Source organism: Drosophila subpulchrella, chromosome 3L (assembly GCF_014743375.2).
Source record: "Drosophila subpulchrella strain 33 F10 #4 breed RU33 chromosome 3L, RU_Dsub_v1.1 Primary Assembly, whole genome shotgun sequence".
Taxonomy (NCBI): Eukaryota; Metazoa; Arthropoda; class Insecta; order Diptera; family Drosophilidae; genus Drosophila; species Drosophila subpulchrella.
This window is the reverse complement of record NC_050612.1, coordinates 15,537,855-15,559,467: the sequence shown is the minus strand read 5'-3', so window position 1 is coordinate 15,559,467 and position 21,613 is coordinate 15,537,855. Positions and strand designations below refer to the sequence as shown.

The 21,613-nt window shown below is 40.0% G+C and overlaps 3 protein-coding genes across 4 annotated transcripts; all 3 read right to left on the bottom strand.

Moving 5' to 3' along the window:
• Positions 1-3,916: 3,916 nt before the first annotated feature.
• On the bottom strand, positions 3,917-6,770 carry LOC119555032. Its single transcript, XM_037866179.1, has 3 exons — positions 6,630-6,770; positions 6,464-6,561; positions 3,917-5,773 (listed from the first exon to the last, which is right to left on the bottom strand). Exons 2-3 carry the CDS (start codon positions 6,473-6,475, stop codon positions 4,277-4,279), a joined length of 1,509 nt encoding a protein of 502 aa, XP_037722107.1. The 5' UTR covers positions 6,476-6,561; positions 6,630-6,770; the 3' UTR covers positions 3,917-4,276.
• A 1,063-nt stretch (positions 6,771-7,833) lies between these two features.
• On the bottom strand, positions 7,834-10,711 carry LOC119553224. 2 transcript variants are annotated; one of them, XM_037863482.1, is made up of 11 exons: positions 9,968-10,711; positions 9,599-9,688; positions 9,306-9,539; positions 9,175-9,249; positions 9,032-9,127; positions 8,848-8,973; positions 8,674-8,796; positions 8,496-8,615; positions 8,321-8,446; positions 8,216-8,266; positions 7,834-8,153 (listed from the first exon to the last, which is right to left on the bottom strand). In XM_037863482.1, the coding sequence occupies exons 1-11, from the start codon at positions 10,538-10,540 to the stop codon at positions 7,935-7,937; spliced, it is 1,833 nt and encodes a 610-aa protein (XP_037719410.1). In that variant the 5' UTR covers positions 10,541-10,711; the 3' UTR covers positions 7,834-7,934. The 2 variants fall into 2 exon arrangements, with proteins under 2 accessions (XP_037719410.1, XP_037719411.1); XM_037863483.1 differs by lacking the exon at positions 9,175-9,249.
• A 624-nt stretch (positions 10,712-11,335) lies between these two features.
• LOC119553483 lies at positions 11,336-12,508 on the bottom strand. Its single transcript, XM_037863893.1, has 3 exons — positions 12,492-12,508; positions 12,252-12,390; positions 11,336-12,192 (listed from the first exon to the last, which is right to left on the bottom strand). The coding sequence occupies exons 2-3, from the start codon at positions 12,262-12,264 to the stop codon at positions 11,420-11,422; spliced, it is 786 nt and encodes a 261-aa protein (XP_037719821.1). The 5' UTR covers positions 12,265-12,390; positions 12,492-12,508; the 3' UTR covers positions 11,336-11,419.
• Between the last annotated feature and the right edge of the window lie 9,105 nt (positions 12,509-21,613).

Sequence of the window (21,613 nt, the reverse complement as noted above, 5' to 3'; positions counted from 1 at the left end):
GCACTATGGTGGTGGAAACTGGATATTGCAAAATCCGTTCGAAATATCTGACTATGAAATATGAGCGATATCGAACTTGTAAATTGATCACTTAATATAGTTTTTAAGATTTTAAAGGATTATGAGATGCTGAGTTGTTGATATTTAAAGAATTAAGGAAAGCTCTATAAGACAATTGGAATTTTAGATTTATAAAATTACTATAAAGTTTTGGGATGTATTGGTATTTGACTTTTTGTGCTGCTTTTGCCTGAAAAGTGTAAATATTTAAAAGACTTACTTTTAAGCTATTTTTCCTATGAGCATCTAAACAACTTGGTAAAGGGCATATCCGTGCCTAATAGGTGGCAGTTCACTTTGTGACTAATATGAATTCTGTTGAAGCCTTAGTTGCCTGCAACTCAAAGGAATAAGTACTTTTAATGAGCCACAGCATGCAAATGAGGATTATCACTGGCATGTAACTATGTTAGTCTAAAGTCAGATTGAACCTCTTACTTGTCCTTCACCACACATTTGTTGTAGTCAAGTGATAAAAATAGATAAGGTATTTCCCCTTTTTAAAGTACTCATTTTTTAAAGACCCACTTACCTGATACATATATTGTTTTAACTAATTATCAGATTTTATATTAGATGTAAATATATCGTTTGGATTTATTTATTTATTATCAATTACCTTTATTATATATAATTTTATACAAAGTTCTACGATCACACAAGTGTATGCAAATCTAAGCATTTTATAAGTTTAAAAATAATAATGCTATTAAAAACGCAACATAAAAACCCCTGCTGTACATAAAAGCTCCCCATCGCCTAATACCATAGGGAATCCCCAGGGCTAGTCATCTCTAGCAAGGCAAACATGCGCAAAACTGAACGATTTACTTTCATTCCAAAAAACGAACAAATCGATTTGTTCATACCAAAATCGAACCCAAATGAAATTCAATACATGTCGTTGGCCAAGATGATTGGATTGGTATTTACAGCGGCCTTCCAAAAGGAGTCGGAACTGTCAGACTGATGGGATTTTTGGAGGTACAGATGTTCGGAGGGAAAGCTGCTCAGAACAGAGGCCCTCTTTGGTACCCTCATTCGAGTCCTCTCGACATCTTTTGCACAGTAAAGATAGATTACCATCTATATCGAAAGATGTGTGGCACCGAGGGAAGACGAAGTGCGAGTACGAAAAACGAACTCGAAACGCTGGAGCGGCGCATGACAGAAAGCTAAGGGCCCATCGTCATCATTGTCTTCAGAACCTCCAGAGTCTCAGCTCAAGGGCCATCATCATCATCATCATCGTCTGCCTGCAGCCTCCAAAGCCCAAGAGGCTTATGCCGAACCGACAGCCCAAATCAGAAGTAAGGGGTATTATAAGCCCAAACAGCAGAACCAGAGAACCAGACTTGTTTCGCCATCATCGCCATAGTCGTCACATCCAGTCGGTTCTCACGTTTTCCGCTCGGAATGTATATACATTAAATATATCTGCACTCTAGATGAACGGGTATTCGTAGAGTCGCTCTTGAGCCGGGGTCTACAGTTTTGGCGAGCCAGTCGTATTTGGCATACAATGGAAACGATTATGGCATCGTTTGTATGTTTGGTGATTAAAGGGGTCGATTGGGTGAGTCTGTATGATGAAAGAATCGATATTATATATGCAACTAAATGCCAGCCAAAGTAAATAAATGAAATCGAATACATTTACAGGATGCTAATGGATAAAAGGGGCGATGGTGAAACAGGTAATTCAGTGGCGGTCTTCCCCCGGAAACTTTCCCAATATATTGAATGATCTTTTCAAGATTACTCATCGAGTTCGTTGAATTTTAATTTGGTGGTTCGTTTTACCTATTTCAAAAGCAAGTCAAGGTAAACCACCGATTTATTGGGACTTTTGTTTTATCTACATTATGTACATATACTGCAGGGAGAGGTTAATAGATTGCTTTGCAAAATACGCACCAAAAAGCTTTCCCGGTTCTAACAATGAACAACTTTTGTATATATAAAAGATAAAATTACCTTCATAAACTTTGGGGAACATTGCATGGCAGTTAGTCACGCCATACTCTCAAAAATCCACCCTTGTGGATGAGTAAAGCGCCCGGAACCAGTGGGACTCGATGATTCCGACACAATAAAAAAAGTTACACCCAGAAGCGCTGTATAAATGCTATAAATAGAATAGGCCCCCAGAGCTCTAACATTTATAATCTTAATAAAATGGTACGCCTTACGATATCCGAATAAAAAGGGAGAAATAAAACCGAATCAAAAGTTTATGCAGGCCCATTAAATTGCAAAGGGCCTTTAAAATACAAGTTTATTAAAAGGATGCTAAGCATCGACTTTTGGTATAAATAAATAAATACACTTTCAAAATAATAGGACTTATTAAAATTAATATTAAATAGGTTTTTCATAGACCACATAATGCCCTTTTCTAGAGTATATATTGGATAATGCCAACCCTTTTAAATACTTCTGCACATCCACCGATCACAAACAGTTGTGTAACATCATAAAGCTCGTGCCCGACAAAACCCGCGTCAACTGTACCCAATTGGACACTTTCACATGCCCTGCGGCTATACATCCTCTCCGTCCTGCGATTGGCATATGTACCATACCATACTATATATACCAGCCCGAACCCCGGTAGCACTCGAGGGTAAAAGAAGAAGCGACGGGCCAGAGGATGAGGCTGAGGTAGCTGAAGAGCTGTATATATAGTCTGTCCTTTTGCTCGTCGTATATCCCTCAACGGCAATTCCGCTTTCAGGGTTTTATGTCAGAGCTCTTAACGCGCTGGGGTTTCAATTTTGTTTTGGGGCGCAGCCGTGTGGCAGTAACCTGAGCCAAAGTTGTTGTGTTTGCATTGATGTTGCTTCTTCTTCGTGTTGTTCTTGTTCTGGCTCTACCTTTATCGGGGAACCCCCCAGCACCTAACCCTACACTCGTAGGTTTTCCGCTTCTGAGGGTGCTATAGTCAAGCCGTCGCCGTCAGTCGAGTCTGACGACGTCGGTCGGAAATCCTTGAAATGAAAGTCCTGAAGCTTCAGCTTCTGCTGCCCAGGAGGGTTGCCCTCGTATGGCGAAACTTTGCCGCAATCGAGAACGGATGGCGATGTAGCAATGGCGATGTGGCATATCCAACGCTCCGTAGATGTAGACCCGATTGGATAATCGTAGCGCTCTTACCCTGCAAAATGTAAACCCAAATATCACATAACTTAAGATGAAATTATGGACAATTTTCCATCTATTCAAATAAGTTATGCAAATTTAATAATAGGTATATCTATGATTTTTTGGCTAGGTAATAAATATTCAATATGTTTTTAAAAAACTTAAGGGATCAACATTTAAGGAGTTTAAAACCGGACCATTTCTAAGTACTACACATTAGTGCAGGACATAAAATCAATAGATGATATTTTTTTCACTGCACGTATATGCTTAACTACCTATAAGTGTGAGTGTGATTGTGAGGAGTGTCCACCTCCTGGCACCGCAAGGTCCCTCGCCGGGATGCTGCGCTGCTGGCATCCGCTCCTCCCAGCTCGTCCTTCGACCTTTGTCCTTAGCCGCACCACCTCCGGCTGTACTACCCATCTAGAATTGATGTAGCACCTACGGGGCACCGTTCCATTGCTATTCCCTCTCCATCTGCCCACTTCCGGAGCTTCTGTTCCACGCACGTTCAACTTCAACTCCGCTGCAGGTCATTCGGACTCGTTCAATCTCATCCCACATCGCGAAAAGTTTTAGAGGACGAACGTAAAGTTTAAGCGCTGATTGCGAGTCTCGCTGGAAAAATGGCAAGCTATTATGTAACCTGGTCAAAGACCCAGAGAACAGCCCCATAAAAGACCGGTAGACAGATATTCGTAATGTGTAATACCTTGACAAGGACTTTGTTTTTAATCAATACTTAAGAACAGTAGTTTAAGTATTACAATAAGTTTTTTTTACAAGAGGTGGAATAGGAAATTTGTATTTCTTTTTTATTTTTTTACCTATGAGACTCGCAGTAAATTAAATTTCTTAATATAAAGGAATTCATTTGTATTTGATTTGAAAATATGGTCAACATTCAGAGTAAATTAACATGTTTAATTTAAAGGAATAGCATAATATTTAAACGACCTTTTTTACTGTGTTGTATAAAGACAATCCTTCCAAACTTTATATCAAAGCTTAACATATTTAAATACTTTTCAAGTTTTAGGACTTAAGGCACAAGTATTTGGTTGGGTTCCTATTCTATGGATTTGTTTTGTTCCCCATTCTTTTTCGCCCCAGTCTCGAAGATCTTCTCCAGCTGGGTGAGCAGGCCGATGGCTCGGTAGTTCTCCTCCATCAGGGCGAACTCCTCCAGGGGCTTGAGGAGACGCAGTGCATCCTTGTAGCTCTCCACGCAACGTGGCAGATGGGCCTCATCGCTGGTCTCTGAATAATGACCGGGACTGTTAGCCGGTGGCAGTTCCGTCTCCCCAGAAAATGTCTCACTGAGCGATTGAATCTTTTGAATTTTTAGCCCACAGGGCTCGGACTCTTCATCCTCCCCCAACTTTCGTTTGATGGCCCTCTTCGGGGAGTCAGCATTTCTATTCTCGTCCTCATTATCCTCATCGTCATTAATTTCTATAAGTTCAGGTGGCACCTCGATGGCCACACAATCGTCATCATCTTCTGGCTCCGACTCTTCGGTCTTTGGTTCCACGCGTGGAAAGTGGACAAAGCCAGCTCTCATCTGCTCCTGTGTCTTCTTGTGGGCCAGAGTTATCTTGTGTTCATTCCGGCTGCAGTAACTCACTATGTCGCGCAGGTCCAAGGAGAGCGGAACTCGGCGATTGGTCACCGGAACACCCACCGAGAAGGTGAAGTTATAGCGACTCTTGAAGTGCTTGAACCACACCTTGTCGGGGAAGAAACTCTCGATCTTCAGGATGTCCCTCAGACTAATGGCCACCGATCGCAGGTTGTCGATATCGAGTCGACCCTTGTTGTGCAGCTGGGATCGCTGGATGTATTCGTACATGCACTTCTCCAGGAACGCAATCTTCCGCTTGCGTCGCAGCTGCACTTCATCCGAAGTGGCCTGATTCTGGGTGGACGTGGTTACCAAGGTCTTGGTGCGGTACAGAGGTCGATCGACGAACCTCTGGACGTCAAGGCTCGTCGTGGCCGAGGAGGGTTCCGGCGATCTGGGCGCCAGACTACAGGCCATGGAGGTGTGTCGCCCACAGTAGGACATAATGTCCCTCAAATCCATCGATCGCGGCGGTCGGCGGGTTATGGTGATCTGGCGATTCGACAGGGTTATGTTGTAGGCCGCCTTGAAGTGATTGATCCACGGCTTGTTCGGCACAAAGCCGTCGAGTCGCATGAGGTCCCGGAACTCGATCGCCCGGTTGCGGATCATCTCCTCGTTAATATCGCTGTGCAGATAGAACTGGGCCCTCTGGATATATTCGTACAGGCAGTGGCCCAGAAAGTTCAGTTTGCGCCGGCGCAGCTCGGCATCCTTACTGGCCGGCTGACTCAGGCGGTTGGTGGCCTCGTGAAACTCCAGGATCGCCTCCCGGTTGGACATTATGCTCTTGATCTGCTCCCAGCTGCAGTTGAAGTTCCGCGCAATCTTGCTGTACATCGGCACTATGTCATACTGCCGGATGGCGGCCACCCGCTCCTCCAGAGTCAACACGTTCCGGATGCGCTGCGCTCCATTGGAATGTTCGTGCCCATCGTCATTCTGCAATTGGATTGTGGTTTACTTAATGGGGTTCTTGGAAAGGGAAGACAAAAAACTGAGGACAGCAATCCGATACTAACAAAGAACAAAGCTCTGGCTGTTTGAATTGAATATTTGGTACATAGGTTAAAAATAAGTCAACATAAAAATAATTTTAATATATAATTAATAATAATATCTATTCAACTTATTATTTGGCTGTGGTTAAATATTTTACTTATATATTTTGATGCAGTGCAGGGTTACTTTCAAATTATTAAACCTCCTTTTCATTAAAATGTTCATATTCGATTTTGTATTTTTTTTTGCACACAACCGCCAAGTGCTTACAAAATTTAAAATTTTATGAATTTATTTTTCCTCTACTAATTCTACTAATTCAATACTGCAATTCTTCCTTGTTTTAAGTTTTAAAAAAATGAATCAACTCCTATCGAGATACAAAACTAGTGACGATCCCACCTTCAAAGGTTCTATCTTAAAATCATTTGTGACGAAAAATGATTGTACGATCGATTAAGTACGAGTACATGTTCTGAAATGTTCTCCTTATTACAAAGGCCTTGAAAAGTACTCGTATATATATATATTTAAGAAATATTTTCCTAATCGCGTTCTTTTTGTGAGTTTCAAATTGCTAAAATAGAAGTATTTCCTCTCAGTTACTCACTGTAAAAAAAGAGTACTTACGTCGGAGTACATTTCCTCTCTCACACATACAGGTTTCTGCGATGTGGTACGCTCTTCTCCACTCTCTTTTAGCTTGCCCTCCGATGAAATAACGAAGTCTGCGCATAATGAAAGTTATTCTGGATTGTTATACTATTAACGAATTCATCAAATTCATTGTACATACCTCTTAGTGACTTTTTAAACCATAAAAATTGGTTTTACTCAAATATGCAGCAGTTTTTTAGGCACATTAAACACACAAAATCTGCAGCAGCACGATTTCAGAGTTTCCAGAGCGATTGCAAATCGAAGAATGAAAAACATATGTATGCACATGCGAGGCGAAAAGTACGATCGGTACTCTCTGATGCTCTCAGAGAATGTAAAACCGGATCTTTGCGAGCGTTACGAGAAATTTCGCTCTTTCGTTTCTCTCGCGCTCAAAACCTACTGCTCCCCCGACGATCGAGCTATATCTTTGTGGTTTGGTATGGTAAGGCATGCCTGGGTTTTATTTTTAGTCAGATCGAGAGTAAATAATCTCTCGCCAAAGCAGCTATAACTGGTTTTACATGCCAAAATAAACCCATTACATTATCACTCAATCTAAACGACAACTGGCTTGCAATTTAAAATCTATTCCCATTTATTCTACGGGTCAACTGATACATTGAGTATTTTTTACCGCTCTTATCTCTTTATGAACTGTGATTTAGTAAACGACCGTTAAGGTAAAACATTAAAATAAGTAAATCTGTGTAAAATGCCATCTTATGTACATATTAGGTGAAAGGTTTTTTATCTGGTCCAATACATAGTAGTTTACAACTCCGAGTACAATAAAAAATAAAACTAATGCCCAAAATATCGAAATTTGTTAGTTGCTAGAATTTTGATCATGCAAGTAAGTATGCTCGATCTCGGTTATATACTTAACCTTCTCTCTCAATTGCTTAGAACTGTTTTCGTCAGCTTTTCGTTCAGATATATGTATCTGGGTTTAATATTTCGATAGTTCCATGGTAATAGTGTAAGAATTGTCCAACTTCATGAATAGACTGTTTTCACGAAAGAAAATTTCTATTTTTTTGTTAAGTCCTTTTTTCAATTTGTCTTGACCATAATAGTCTTTTAGGCCTTCCATTTTGCATTCGCTAAGAATCGAAAATGTGAACAAAATTGTTAACGCTAAGTTTAAAAACATAATGTACTTACCAAGTGTTCATAGCTCAAGAAAAATTATAAAAACAAATGTTATTATTTCAAAGATAAGACGGTGGCGAAGAAATGTAAATTGCAGAAATAAGTGTGGCCAAAAACACACTGGAAAACACGAGATAATTGCTAAGCCCATATCAGCATTGTTGTAGATATTTTTCGCATTTACATTTAAAAAATTGTTTAAAATTAGTTTAATAACTTCATTTCGTTATGGTACATGAGACCTCGGCAGTAATCTAAAGTTATTTTTAACGGCTTAAAAATAAAATCAAAGATCGAAATCTTCCTTCTTGGGAGGATGGATAATGGATTTTTCGACTTCCGTGAGTAGGCCAATGGCCCGAAAGTTATCATTTAACATGGCGTACTCTTGTAAAATTTTCAGGTGTGCCAGAGCCATATTTTTACTGTCGATGGATTTTAGAGTATCTTGTATGGATGTGATTATTTTGGGGTCGATAGAGTCTTTGCTTGTAACCTGGTCCTCCTGTTAATGGTAAATCAATTTATAAACTATTTACTTAAACAGTTTTTGATCAGTTTACTCACCTCAACTGCTTCCGACTTAACAGCTACGATGACGGGAAATAATTGAGTAGGCTGCAAAAAATTTTTTTATAAATTAAAATACTTCTGCTTTGTGGAAAAATTCACCTTATTAACTATGTCATTCGATATAGTTTCCCGAGTAACATGCGATGTTTGAAGGCGTTTTCCGGTTTGAATTTGTTCTTTGGGTTGCCTTAGCACTTGCTTAACTCGGGTCAGTACTTGAGGAGGCTAAAAATTTAATAAGTTAAAACAGTTTTAATTTATAGGTAAAACTCACCTTATTAAGTTTGTTATTTGAAATAGGTTGAGGTGGACCTTGCGCTGTTTGGGATCGTTTTCTGCTTGGATTTTGTACCTCAGGTTGCCCAGGCTGTTGTTCAACTCGACCAAGACGAGGCTAAATAAAAGAGTTTCTGAAATCAAAATCAGTTTTAAATTTTAAAGGAGAAACTTACCGCATTAGCTTTACCATTCGAGATAGTTTCACGTTGAGCTGGTGCTGCTCGAAAACGTTTTGCGCTTGGAGATTCCTCAGGTTGCCCCGGCTTCTTCTCAACACGACGAAGTTGCTCCGGAGGCTATAGAAAATATAGACTAAAAACCATTTATAAGTCAAAATTCAAACTCACCTGATTCACTTTGGCCTTCGAGATAGTTACTGACCATTGACACGGCGTTTGCAATCGGTTTCCACTTTGATTTTGGTTTTCAGGTTGCCCAGGTGTTTGTTCATTTAGGCTTTGTAGATGAGTTGGCTGTAGAAAAGAATTTCAGAGCTCGAAAATAGTTTTTACAATTAAGCGTAAAACTCACTTTATTAACTGGCACTGCTCGAAGTCGTTTTCCGTTTATATTTAGTATTCCAGCTTTCTCAGGCAATTGTTCCACTGGTTTGAGTAGCTGCGGGGGCTGTAGAAAAAGATTAACGACAGTTTTAATTAAACGTCATTCCTCACCTTGTTCACTTTGGAATTTGAGATAATTTCATTTTCCAAAGACCTCATTTCCTCGATCTCTTTCAATTCAACGGGCTACAGAATTATTTGGATGCATTCAATTTGTCGAAAATGTATTTGTTAAAACGAACCTCTATTTCTATTTTTATCGTAGATTCCGTTGAGCTAGAATCCATGCACACTCGAACTTCTAAATCATTCGACTCCGACTTTTTAGTTACTGTTTCTTTGGCCTTGCCCTTATCATCAGCCCATTTTTTACATACTCTACAAAGCCTGGGTTGTCCTTGTTTATTCATCTTGCTGAGGAATGCACATCTCTTGCAGCCAGTTTCATTGCTGTTATTCTTGACACCCTTGGCTTTCTAAAATAGGTTTTAGATTTATTAGTATTGAGCGAATACTTGGAATATTCTCTACTTACAGATGCTTCCAAAACCAGGGCTTCCTGCAACTTTTGGTGTTCTGTTTTCGGTTTTTCCAGTAATCTAGACTGTTGTTGTGGTTTCTGAAACTATAAAGAGAACTGTTAGCAAATAAACGTGCGTATAAAAAACCCGATCCATTAACATCACATACTAAAATATCAAATTCTATTTGTATGATCATGTAATTATGATACTAATCATTATTATTTTTGCAAAGTCTAATTATAGATGCCGCTTGGAGTTGGTGTTTTTTTTTAGTTCTTTGAGCTTTCCGTATAGATGATGTGAAAAACATTAGGATGATCAAATGAATACATTTACATTTTTGAATAGGTACCCCCTTTCATGATACCAAGACGACTTACACTCGTTGGCTTCTGAAGTAGTTGATCGCTCCTAACGATTCTGGCCTTCTTCAGCTGGTCCAGCCGATCCTGCCACCGCTCGCAGAGTACCTTGGTCTTGTGCTGTTCCCGCACCAGGTGAAAGGAGTTGGTGACGTCGACCTGGCGGACTTTTGCATCGGTCTCCTTTACGATTTTGCTCCTCAGGTTGACCAGACGGTTGTTCACATCGGTAAGTAGGTCCTCCATTTGCTCGAGGTGCTTGGTAACCTTGAAAATCTCGGCATCCTGCAGGTGGACCAGCTTAAGACGGTACTTGGTGATGAGTGCCTTGGCCCGGATCTGTTCCTTGGCGAAGGACATGGTTTTCTCCTTGAAAGACATGCGCCTGGCCTGATTTGTCTCCCTTTGCAGACGAACACGCAAATATTCGAGCCTGTTGTTGGTGTCTTTGAGGTAGGTAGTGGCTCTTCGGAGATTTGACTCCGCGATGGCGAAGGCGGTGGCCTTCGGGGGTCGAAACCCAGGTGGAGCAGGACCAAGAGCAAATACCCTTGACTGCAAGTTGTCTGGTAAATTCATTTTTTTTGCCATGATTTAAAACAAATGGAAAATTAGTTAAATATGTGTCCAGGGCTGCCGAATTCTCGAGTGAGTGGTATTGCCAAGCTGTTCCATTTGGTGTTGCCAATACGCAGTTATCGATTACGGTTTACCAAATTAAATGGAGTTATTAGATTCTTAAAAACTAAAATTTTACTCATTTTTCATTTTTACACTATTTTCTGTACATTAAAGCACGTAGCATTTATTGTTTTTGAATTGTCTTATCAACAAACTGCTATAATTGATACATCACATTGCCAGATTGGTTCATTTTAGTCAATACTCACACCATATTTTCAGGGCTGGTGTGTGTGCTTCCAAAATTCAGCAATTCATTTGGACTTTATAAATGATGTGAAATTTGCCGTTTTTGAAAAAATGCTATTGCAAGTTTTTTCTTATTACATTGAATTATTTTGTAACTGATTACAATCATGTTGTATTTGGGTTTTGAGCTGGTTGACATTAGTACATTCTGACACCACATTTAATCAGAGCTGGTGTTTGTCTTGGCTTGCTTTTTTCACTATTGCGATGATGCCAGATAACTTGCTTCTAATTCAATCACATTTTCATTAAATAAAAAATAATCAACTTTATGTTTTAATCATTCGAACATCCATGTAACTAGGTATTACCTCGTGTTCTAGTGTGCTGGCATAGAGTAAGAATTCCTACTCTATGGTGCTAGCACATATGTATAAGATCTAAAAAAATGCCTAGCAACTTAAATAAACTACAGAAACTGATCAAATTTTATATGTATAATTTATTTAATTACTTAAAATAATAAAGGGGTAATTATAGGACATGTTCCATTAATTAAATTTATTAGTACTAGCTATCTTTAATGGCTATGAGGTCTCTTTACTTTTGATCCACTTCGAAATCGTCGCTTTTTGGCGGATATTGAATGGCGTTCTCCGCCTGCATAAGCAATCCGATGGCCCTAAAATTGTCCTGGAACATGGCGTATTCCTGGAGTGCCCGCAGGTGTCTCAAAGCATCCTCCTTGGTGGCGATGGACAGCTCGTCTTTGGACTCCGCCAAAATACTGGGTTCCGGCTCTGCGGCATTGAAGACCGTGACCGGATCAGCTTCCCTGGTCGGTTGGCTTGGTTCTTTGTTTCCTCTTCCGAATTTGGCATCAGTTTCACCCATTGCCAACTTTCGTTTGCGATATGGACGCTTCTGCGGGCGGGGAACAACTGTCCGGACAGTGGTGCCGATGGATAACATCCTGCCGCTCTCCATTTCATTGACCGGATTGTATGCCTCATCGTCCCGCAGAAACGTATGCATCGCCGAGTAGTCATCCATGGTCAGGACTTGCGTCCACGGCACGGGCTCGTCCTTCAGAAGCTCTGTCATGTCGTCGTAGAACTGCCAGTTGGGATGGTACTGCGGTCCCTTCGCCAAGTGTTTGCTCTTTATGCAGTAGTAGGTCTTTTTCAGGTTCCTGAACTTTCGATCGAGCTGGGTGGCGTCTATATCTGTCATTCCCTGACTTTGCAGGGCTACGACCATTTCCCCCCAGACGTCTTTGATCTTCCTTTTCGGGTTTCGAAAATCTGCCTGTCGCTCGCTGTAGAGGGTTAGTAGCATCCTGGTGTTGGACGCATTCCACTTCTTTTCATCGTCTGTAGGATATTCTACTTAGTTTTGTTTGCATTTATAAGTTTTTATAAGTTTTACTTACACTTTATATCCATTGTTTACAATAGCAAAGAAAAGTTTCCTAGGCTGCGCATTTATTTGACGGCGCGACCATGCTATCGCAGGGGAAGGTATCATTATCATGATCCAAACATCTGGTTGTGTTTTGTGTCTATCGATAGCTATCGTTGATTGTGCGTAACATGGAGATGGCAATGCCATTTGGATTGAAATAAATGTAGCATATTATACGAATTTATCTTAAATAAGTGGACTTCATTACCAAGAATTTTTATAATTAAAGTATCGAAGCAGCTTTCCAAGTTCTAGGGGGACTAAGAGTATTGATTTGTTTTTGAAATGGTCCATCTTAGTAAACTAATTTGCAGACGGATGGAAACTGGGATGGAATATACCATAAGTTATCGGTTAACTTGCTTTTGCAATGAAATTTATACATTAATTGTACTTAGGGTCTGTCCATATACTAACGGGATCACAATTTTTCCGATTTTTGGCCCCCTCAATCAATTTATTGAGTAAAAATTTTTTTTTTCCAAGGCGTAATCATTTGGTCGACAATACCCCCCACACCCCCTCTGTGATTACGTAATATATATTATAAACATATAATCGATATATCGATATTTTGATTTCAAATAAGTTTTCTTCGAATATCAACCAACTTATTGCGGCGCCATCTGCCAGCAGAAAAGCCTAATCAATACTATACTAGTTGTATTACCAATCGCTAGGTGTCGCCACTGGCAAATTAAAAGAATCAAGCGTTGCCAGACCGAAAAAATGCTGTCTCATCTTAAGGGGAAAGGAGTTGTGAAGAAAGTGGTGAGGGGTTGTTGCAATGCAGAATGCGGGTCAAAGAGCAAGACGATGTTGGTGTTACCAGCTCAGGAAAATTATGACTCATGTTCATGAAGAGGAAGAACACTTGGCGCCTTGATTTAAAAATATTGCATTTTTTATATTCCTTTCTGATTTAACCAACAAAAAATTGTGATGAGGCATGAAATCCCCTTTCAAAAAATTAAGAAGTTGTTAGCCATCAAGTTAGTCTTTTCGTAATTATTTATTTTCGTTCTTTTGATTGCCTATATGATTTTCCGCGACCCTACCCTATAGTTCCAAAATATTATAATTTATTAAATATAATATAACTACCAACTTTATGCCATTCTGACCCCAAATTTTCTTTATTTCGAGTCACTTAGCCAGTTAATTTATTGGGCAATAAGAAAAACTAAAGCCAATGGAAGTCGTATCGTGGAATCTAATTCAAACGCAGTTTTCCATATCAACCCAATAGAGCGTAACGTTAATTTAATTTCCGCTCAAAATAAAGGAAAAATTTACATACGCGCACTGGAAGCGAATGTTTTGGCGTATCTCCTTAGAAACACCTGTGCATCGAGGGGAATGTGTGAAAAAGTTGGTCAGAAGATCTCAAGAAGCGCACTTCCGTTCTGGACTAGGTAATAACCGTGAATGGTTAAAAAACAGTAGTATATGGTAGCAGTTAAGTAGTTGCAACCCCAGAAAATGACTTGCTGAGTTTTCTACAATATTTTGGTAGGGCGTTCAGCGGAGCGCAACCTTGTAGAAGGTGTGTGGACCTTACAGACCCTTTATATGGAAGGCCCAAAACCAGAGCGATATAATTGTTGCGCAAGCCAACTCACTGATTTTCCCATGAGGAGTTCGACCATAAAATGTGGGAAAATAAACTCTCGGATATGATTGACAATGGGTCTCGGGGTCTCTTTCGACGTTTTTAGACTCTGCCCCTGGCAATGGCTTCATTATGTTGAACAGTTTGAAAATTGCACTTCGTGCTGGCGGATTTCAAATTCATTTCGCTTTAATGTGTGGCGCTGCCTTTGGGCCCCGAAAATCCCAGTTAGTTGCATTGTGGAAGCCAAGGTGAGATCGCTAAACAATCGACCAGTAAGTTGTTCTTCTATGGATTATATTTCACCCGAGCACTGAAAAAAAGGAGAACTTGAACTTGCAGTCTATAAGACTCTTATGGTCCTGTAAACATGATCTATATTATGGTAACAATTTTTAAAAATGTATTATATTATTAATTGTTAAAGCGATATGGAAATTTAAGCTTTGATTATTATTAAGACACTTCTATTTAGAAGCTATCCGTTTTTTCAAGTGGAAGCCCCAGCGAAATCCACTTCATTTGAGCTACACAGTAGACAAGATCGGTTCATTGGGAGTTCAATGTTCGCGGGTCACGACTTTGACTCCATCGAGCAGACATAAATCGGAGCAGCCAACAACTTGATGCGGGGACTTTGACAGACTGCTCGAGATTTGCGGTTTCCTTGGGACTGCGATCGGATCGGGATCGAGCCCAGGCACTTCAATCAATTGACGGAAGTGCCTTTTTCGCCAACGATCATGATCATGATGTATGTTATTGGCCCCGAACCCCAAGCCTACCCATTTGCTATTTGTCAAATTTTCATTAGATGGCCATAAATTGAAATCACGCGGCATTTGTTTTTGGTCAGCACACAAATAAATTTCGCGCTGCCGCACTGATTCTCACGATCTCAGGACCAGATGATAGGATTAAAGAGAGATGAGGGGTACGGCAGTGGGTATGCCGGCACTAAAACTTTCTAGCTGTTCACACCAGCTGGTCGCCCGATCTGAGTTTTAGTCTTGGCCAATCGCCACCTGCACTTGGGAGTTTGGCAGATCTGCCAGGGGTTTTACACTCGGAAAAAATATTATCCATGAAGGGGATTTATATATCTGCCAGGGGTCTTACACTTGGGAAAAATATTAGAAAAATAGATTTTCAAACATTCGATTAGAAACTTCTAGACTTACTCCTCCACTTAAGAGTACTTTAAAATTGTAATGCAGAGCCCAACCAAATAAAGCTTCACCATCCAAATTGTATACCTTAAATTCTGTATACCGTATAGTTGGGTGCCTAGAAGCAAATAAAACATCGGTTAATCAGAAACATCTTTTGTCACACCATAGTATAATGACTCCTTGGTAGAATTCTAGAATACCAAGCCACCTTTTTTTGCAGTGCATCGAATGGTGCTAGAGCAGGATCTGAGATGCTGAACCTGGTCCCCACACGTTCGAGTATGTTGCTTGGCTAAAAGCGAATTCCAGTTGCAAACCCATTTTTGGCACGATCGCCGCCGACCACAAAACCTTTTTGGGAAGAAGCCGCCACAAGGAGCATTGATTTGGAGTTGCATTTGGCTTGGCTATTGGTATTGGGTATTGGGTATTGCCGATTGCCAGAAGGCGGGCAGAACGCACACGTGGATGCGATATGGGTATGGTATATGGTATATCGTACATGGCGTATGGGATGGTGCTTGAGTGGGGGCTTTGGTGGGGGCTTTGGTGAGGTTGTGGCATGTGTTTTGGGGAGTGCCCAGGGGACTGCGGGCAGTGAGAGTTCGCAGGTGTGTGCTGCTGTATCTGTAGCTTTGGCTTCGGCTCCGGACCTGGATCGTGATTGCTGGCAGTTGGCTTTGACTTGGTCTTCGATTTGGATTTGGACTTGGACGCCGGGCATCCAGCTGTGAGAACGCACCCACTTGGCCAGTACACACACTCGCTCGCACACCCGCACACACACCCACAATCGGTGGGTCCAGACGAGGCCAGCGGCAAAGATCGTGTTCATGCGGTGGCCTATTGACCACACAGAGAAAAAATAGTGGCACCAAATGTTAAATAGTACAATTAAAAAGGATAATCTTTTTCATTTTCTCCGTTTCGATATTACAAATTACAAATATGAATAAAGTAGTGAACAATTGTCCAAGTCTTTGAAAATCTAGTCTATATATTTAGGTAGATAGATTACAGATTATGAATATAATATAATCTTGCTTAATCTAGATTAATGTTTTATTCAAATAATTTTAATTTTGAACAACATTATGTTGCCAAATATACCTTTATTGTAAAATTATATGGTAAATGGTTAATTTGACTAGTCTAACATATTTCCAAAAGTGTATAACCAGCATACATATGTTGGAATGGGATGTTTGCGGTTGCTTTTCGCTTTGTGTATCCCAGAAAAGCACTGTGCCCGTGCTGATTGATTAATCATTGCCGGTAATTTGATTTTGTGCCTTTTGTGCGCAGTTCCACCGTTAGACGGTCGGCCAGGCCCATTACTATAGCTCTATAGATCTCATAGCTCTCAGAGCTACCATAGTCGTACACTCCGTGCTCCGATCTGCTCGACAAGCCTCTTTCAGCGCTTTGATTGATTGTTTCATTGCATTTTGAGCACTGGGCCTGAGCTTGCCATATTCACCTGGTTGCCAGTCAGTCATACAATATACTCGAGAAACTCGTGAAACTGCGAGACAACCGACATGTGTTCCCTGCATCTCCATCTCCAACTCCATCTCCGGCTGACTTATGGATTTGTTTCTTTTCTGGCCCCGGCCCCGTCCCCCTCGCTTTTCTGCATGTCAGCTTAGCTGTCAAAATCCTTGAGCCGACTACAATGTCTAAATGGCTGGCACACTTTTGATTCGGCTGATTAACAACTCGCCAATGGAGCTGCCGTTTGACAGTTTTTTTTCGCGGAGAAAATCGGAGAAAGATCGATGACAGTTTTGGCTGATCTTCGGCCTGACGGATGGCCATAAATTAATCTATTTACCAAAGGCAATGAATAATGCAGAGAATATTTTATTTTAAAATTGAATTAAAATTATAAATCTGATTGATGGCAGTTGGGGATTTTCAATAAGATATTTGCAAAGAGATTTTCTTTAAGGCTTGGCATTGAAATGTTTTGACTTTTGGAATATTTATAACTGTGTTAAAAATAGGAAGTCGAAAAAAATATATTTCGAAATCATCCCACCAGGTCATACAAATGCATTGCAACGAAGAGATTTCCCATGGATCTTAATAAGCTTAATCGTTTAATATTTTTGTGATCCCCGCCAGCAATCAATAACAATAATATGCCCACATAATCTAGGTTTAGCCCCTGGCTTTTCTTATCCACTGGGCCAAAAAGGCACACCCATCTCTGGGCGTTTCCCCGTCGATGAAGAGGGATCCTTTATGGGAAGTCAAGCGGAGGACAAAGGCGTTCGCTGACTGGAAGGCGTCGAGTCCTGCCTCTAAACACCTGGGCCCTGGATGAATGCAAATACCTGGGAATCACAATGCGGTGAATCACATTGTGACGTCACAATGTCGCAGTATGTCAGCGGCTGCTTTATCGAGATCCGGGCAGATGACAACCCCTAATTGAGGTTGCCGCTTGCCACAGCCCCTGACGGCAACTTCTTCTTCTTCTACCCCAAGGACGCTCGCCAGGACTCGCCGGGCGGCGCAAAAAAACAATCGCAAAAAAAGCGAAATCAAATGGCGTACACTGGCAAAAATACTACTATTTTTATTAAAACAAAAATTGATATCACTTAAAAGTAACACAATAGATAAATATGAAAGTCCAATAGATTTAGCCAAAAGATAATGCCTTTTTTATTGCATACTTATAGGAACCTATACAAGTAAATTGAAATGCTTATCATTGATTAAAAAAATCATCAAAGGACATTAGCTAAATTAGTTTCAAATGTGAGTCACAAAATAAGAATTCAATAAGCAGCAGTTAGAAGGTTTTTATTATCTATGGCAACCAAACTTTAATTTTAGTTTAAAAAAAAAATTAATTTATCTTTAATAGTTGTTCCTTATTTATTTCAATGGCACATTTTCCCTCAGTGCAGCTGATGACGAAAACAGCGCGCAAAAGTGCAGCTGATGCTGTTGCTGATGCTGACGCAATCGTGGGAAAAGTTCGCGGCAGCAACCCTGACAACCCAGAACGACCACGACAACCCTTGGCCTCCCGATCGGGAGGAAAGGAGCCTCACAGCTGGTCAAGATGACTTCGATTCCTGATCCTGAATTCCCCGGTTCCTCGATACCAGCTGCCAGTCGTACAGTCGCGTCTTGTTTCACGGACGACGATGGGTGATGGCCTAGGATGATTGGACTGGATTGGATGGACTGCGGAGTCGATGCCATATGTCAACGCTGCGCACGCGCAGATACAAATGTATCTGTAGCGGGAAATCAGTCCAATTAAAAATAATAAAGGTGCAACTGCGGACCGTTCGGCAGCTTGTTAGTGTGGACCCAACTGCCAAGATGGCAGATTGCACCCAAAACAATAGCCCCTCCGATATTCCTCCTTGTTCGAAAAAGCGCCTCTAGGCGCGTGGGAAAGCCAACAGAAAATAATAATAAAATCTGCACCTGCCGCGCCCCTTTGGCAGAGGAAAACCTGCGTTCCACCTTATTTGGCTCTTAGTCGAAATATGTATTTGCTTTATGGGTTCGTGATCGAATCAAAAGCGCGGCCATAAAACCGCTAAATTGCGGAATTCTAACAACAATTTGAACGCAACACGAACATGCACCGGAAAAAAATGGGGTGAGGATGCGAAAACATGCTGTCTCTAACCGAATAAACATAAGTTCTAAAAACAATTTTTTATAGATGGAAATTTAAATCTTAAATTTGATTTACTCAAACTTTAAAAGTAATTTGGTTTACATTCCCTAGAGAACACTTTTCAACCAATTATCGCTTTATTAGAACATTTAGATGATGCAACACTACTTACAACAAGTTTTCTATGATCCATAACAACCTTATACCAGATCTATCAGTTTTTTCTCTGCATGGAAGTTAGCCCGCTGACAATTCTATTTGGCACGAGCTCATTAAGCTCCATTTATATGCAACCTGAGCCATGACTGGTCCAAAAACGCGCTGGCACCCGCCTCTCGGTCTCCTGGTCTGCCGATCGCCACTCGAGACCCACTCCAAAACCGAATCCGAATCCGAATCGAAAAGCATACTCCCCGTATTCCGTATTCCGTACTCCATAGACCGATGACAAGTTGTTGTCCGTTGTCGCTGGCGAATGATTTACGGCTCTCTAGAGAGCCAGCATCTCGACATCAGGTCGCATGCCAAAAGCCAGCCAGCAAAGTGCTGAAAATAGGAAAATAAAGTAGAAAAATGGAATCACAGGTGGGGTGTTCAATGCAGCTTTTTATGAAAAGAAATAGCTTCAGCCAACATGCTGGCAACATTCTTGTCTTCGGTCATAGGGCGACACAGATAAACAAATGGAAAACAATGTTGAAATATTTTAATTGCCTGCCGGTGACATTTGAGCCGAGTGATGTTAACTACTCTTTCTAATAATAGTCTATATTGTTACAAATATATTTGAAATACGTTTAATTCAATAAATTTGGTTGCAAATTACCTTTATTTCTTGAAGATGGAAAACCTTATCAAGTTATTGTTTTTGATGTACTTAAGATTTTTAAAAAAAAAGATATTCCATACTTTACAAGAAATATTTAAGAGCATGTTAAATAAAATTAAAATTTAAACTAGTTTCGGTTTACTGATACCAATTGTGTGTATATTTACACTGGTCGGCATATGTATTTTGACAAAATAAAAGTTAAGTATACTCATAACTTGAATTTACTTCTTGTAAACTATAGGCATCAATGAAAAGGTAATTTCAATGCCGTTTGAATGATACAATACATTTCTTTACCCATTCAGTACTTATTGAAAAGGACGAATTTGTGTAAATCAACTTTGAAATTTAAAAAAAAAACTTTTTTCCTCGTCTTGAAAACTTAAATTTTTTGATGCAAAAAGTTTCTTCAAACAAAAACAATAGTAACTGCAAAAAGAATTTTTCAAAAATCATTTTTCTTATATTTTTTATGATTTTTTGAAGGTGACAATGTCGGAAAAAATTTGTATGAAAAAGACAAAAATATGGCTCAAATGCCTGTTTTTAAGCATTTTCAAAAATTCATAAAAAATATAAGAAAAATGATTTTTGAAAAATTCTTTTTGCAGTTACTATTGTTTTTGTTTGAAGAAACTTTTTGCATCAAAAAATTTAAGTTTTCAAGACGAGGAAAAAAGTTTTTTTTAAAAATTTCAAAGTTGATTTACACAAATTCGTCCTTTTCAATAAGTACTGAATGGGTAAAGAAATGTATTGTATCATTCAAACGGCATTGAAATTACCTTTCCATTGATGCCTATAGTTTACAAGAAGTAAATTCAAGTTATGAGTATACTTAACTTTTATTTTGTCAAAATACATATGCCGACCACTGTATATATTTTTTTGTACCTTCATTAATAATACCATATAATAGGAATTAAAATAATAAAATGCATTATATGAATTTTCTTAACAAGATTACATTGTGGTTTTTTTTTCTTGATACTCATGGGATCATAGATTAAAATTGCCTGGCCAAACATCTTGTCACCCTGTAGACATATGGCTTCTGTACCTATTTTACGGAATCGACACCTTGTCACACCCGAGAGATATTTTATGGCGGGGGTCATGGGGTCATCTGACAGTCAATCAGCGACTGGGTCTGCGCAACTGGTTTTCTTTCTGCAAGAATGCTAAATCTTTTTGTCAGCTGCTGGCTGCTTGTCGCAATTAGTGGCCGCCTGTGTTCACACGAACTCTAAAACTCCGGCTGCGAATTTTTTCTTTTCGCCGGACCTGCGATTTTGAGTAATCATCGGCTGGCGGAAATCCAAAATGCAGCGCCCCGGCAGCAAACGTGGCAACTCTTGACCCACAAACTTGACAAATCCATCAGCGGCAGTACGCCCCAAAACTCTTGGAGCTGCGGAGTTGAGGAGCCTCTCCCTCGATCGTAAATCAAACGCTCGTAACTTTTTCTGTAAATCATCGGAGGGGCAAGAAGGCAGGAAAAGAGTGAGGATTCCTCTGAAAAATCATAAGTCACTGCATGTCTGGGTAGTCATCTTCATCTTCAGTCCGCTCCACAGGTGGTTGAGGGGCATATTTGGGGATGGGAAGTGTACAGGGAGGACTTTACCGCCTCATATGCAAAGTGTCAGTCATAAGTGACTTTTTTGATTTTGTCTGCCAGAAGCAATAACAGCAGTACAGCAACACACCAACACAGCCAGCGCAGCAAATTAATTATAGCCAAGCCATTTTCAGACGTATTTCTTTCGCGGCGATTTTTATAACCCCACAGAGGGTATGGCCATTTTCGCAAAAGGGTTTCTACCGCTTAGAGAAAAGAAATTCTGCGAAAAATAATCTTGAGATAAGGAAACTAACTTTTTAAGGCTATCACATTTTCCAGAGAATCTTAATCCTACCATAACTTTATCCTATCCGAACCTACTTTGAATGGAACTACATAGTTTTTATGATATACACAAAAAAGAATTTCCATGCTCAGATACAATAAAATATTTTTATATTACAGAAAAGACATTCCAAATTTTGTATAAATATTTAA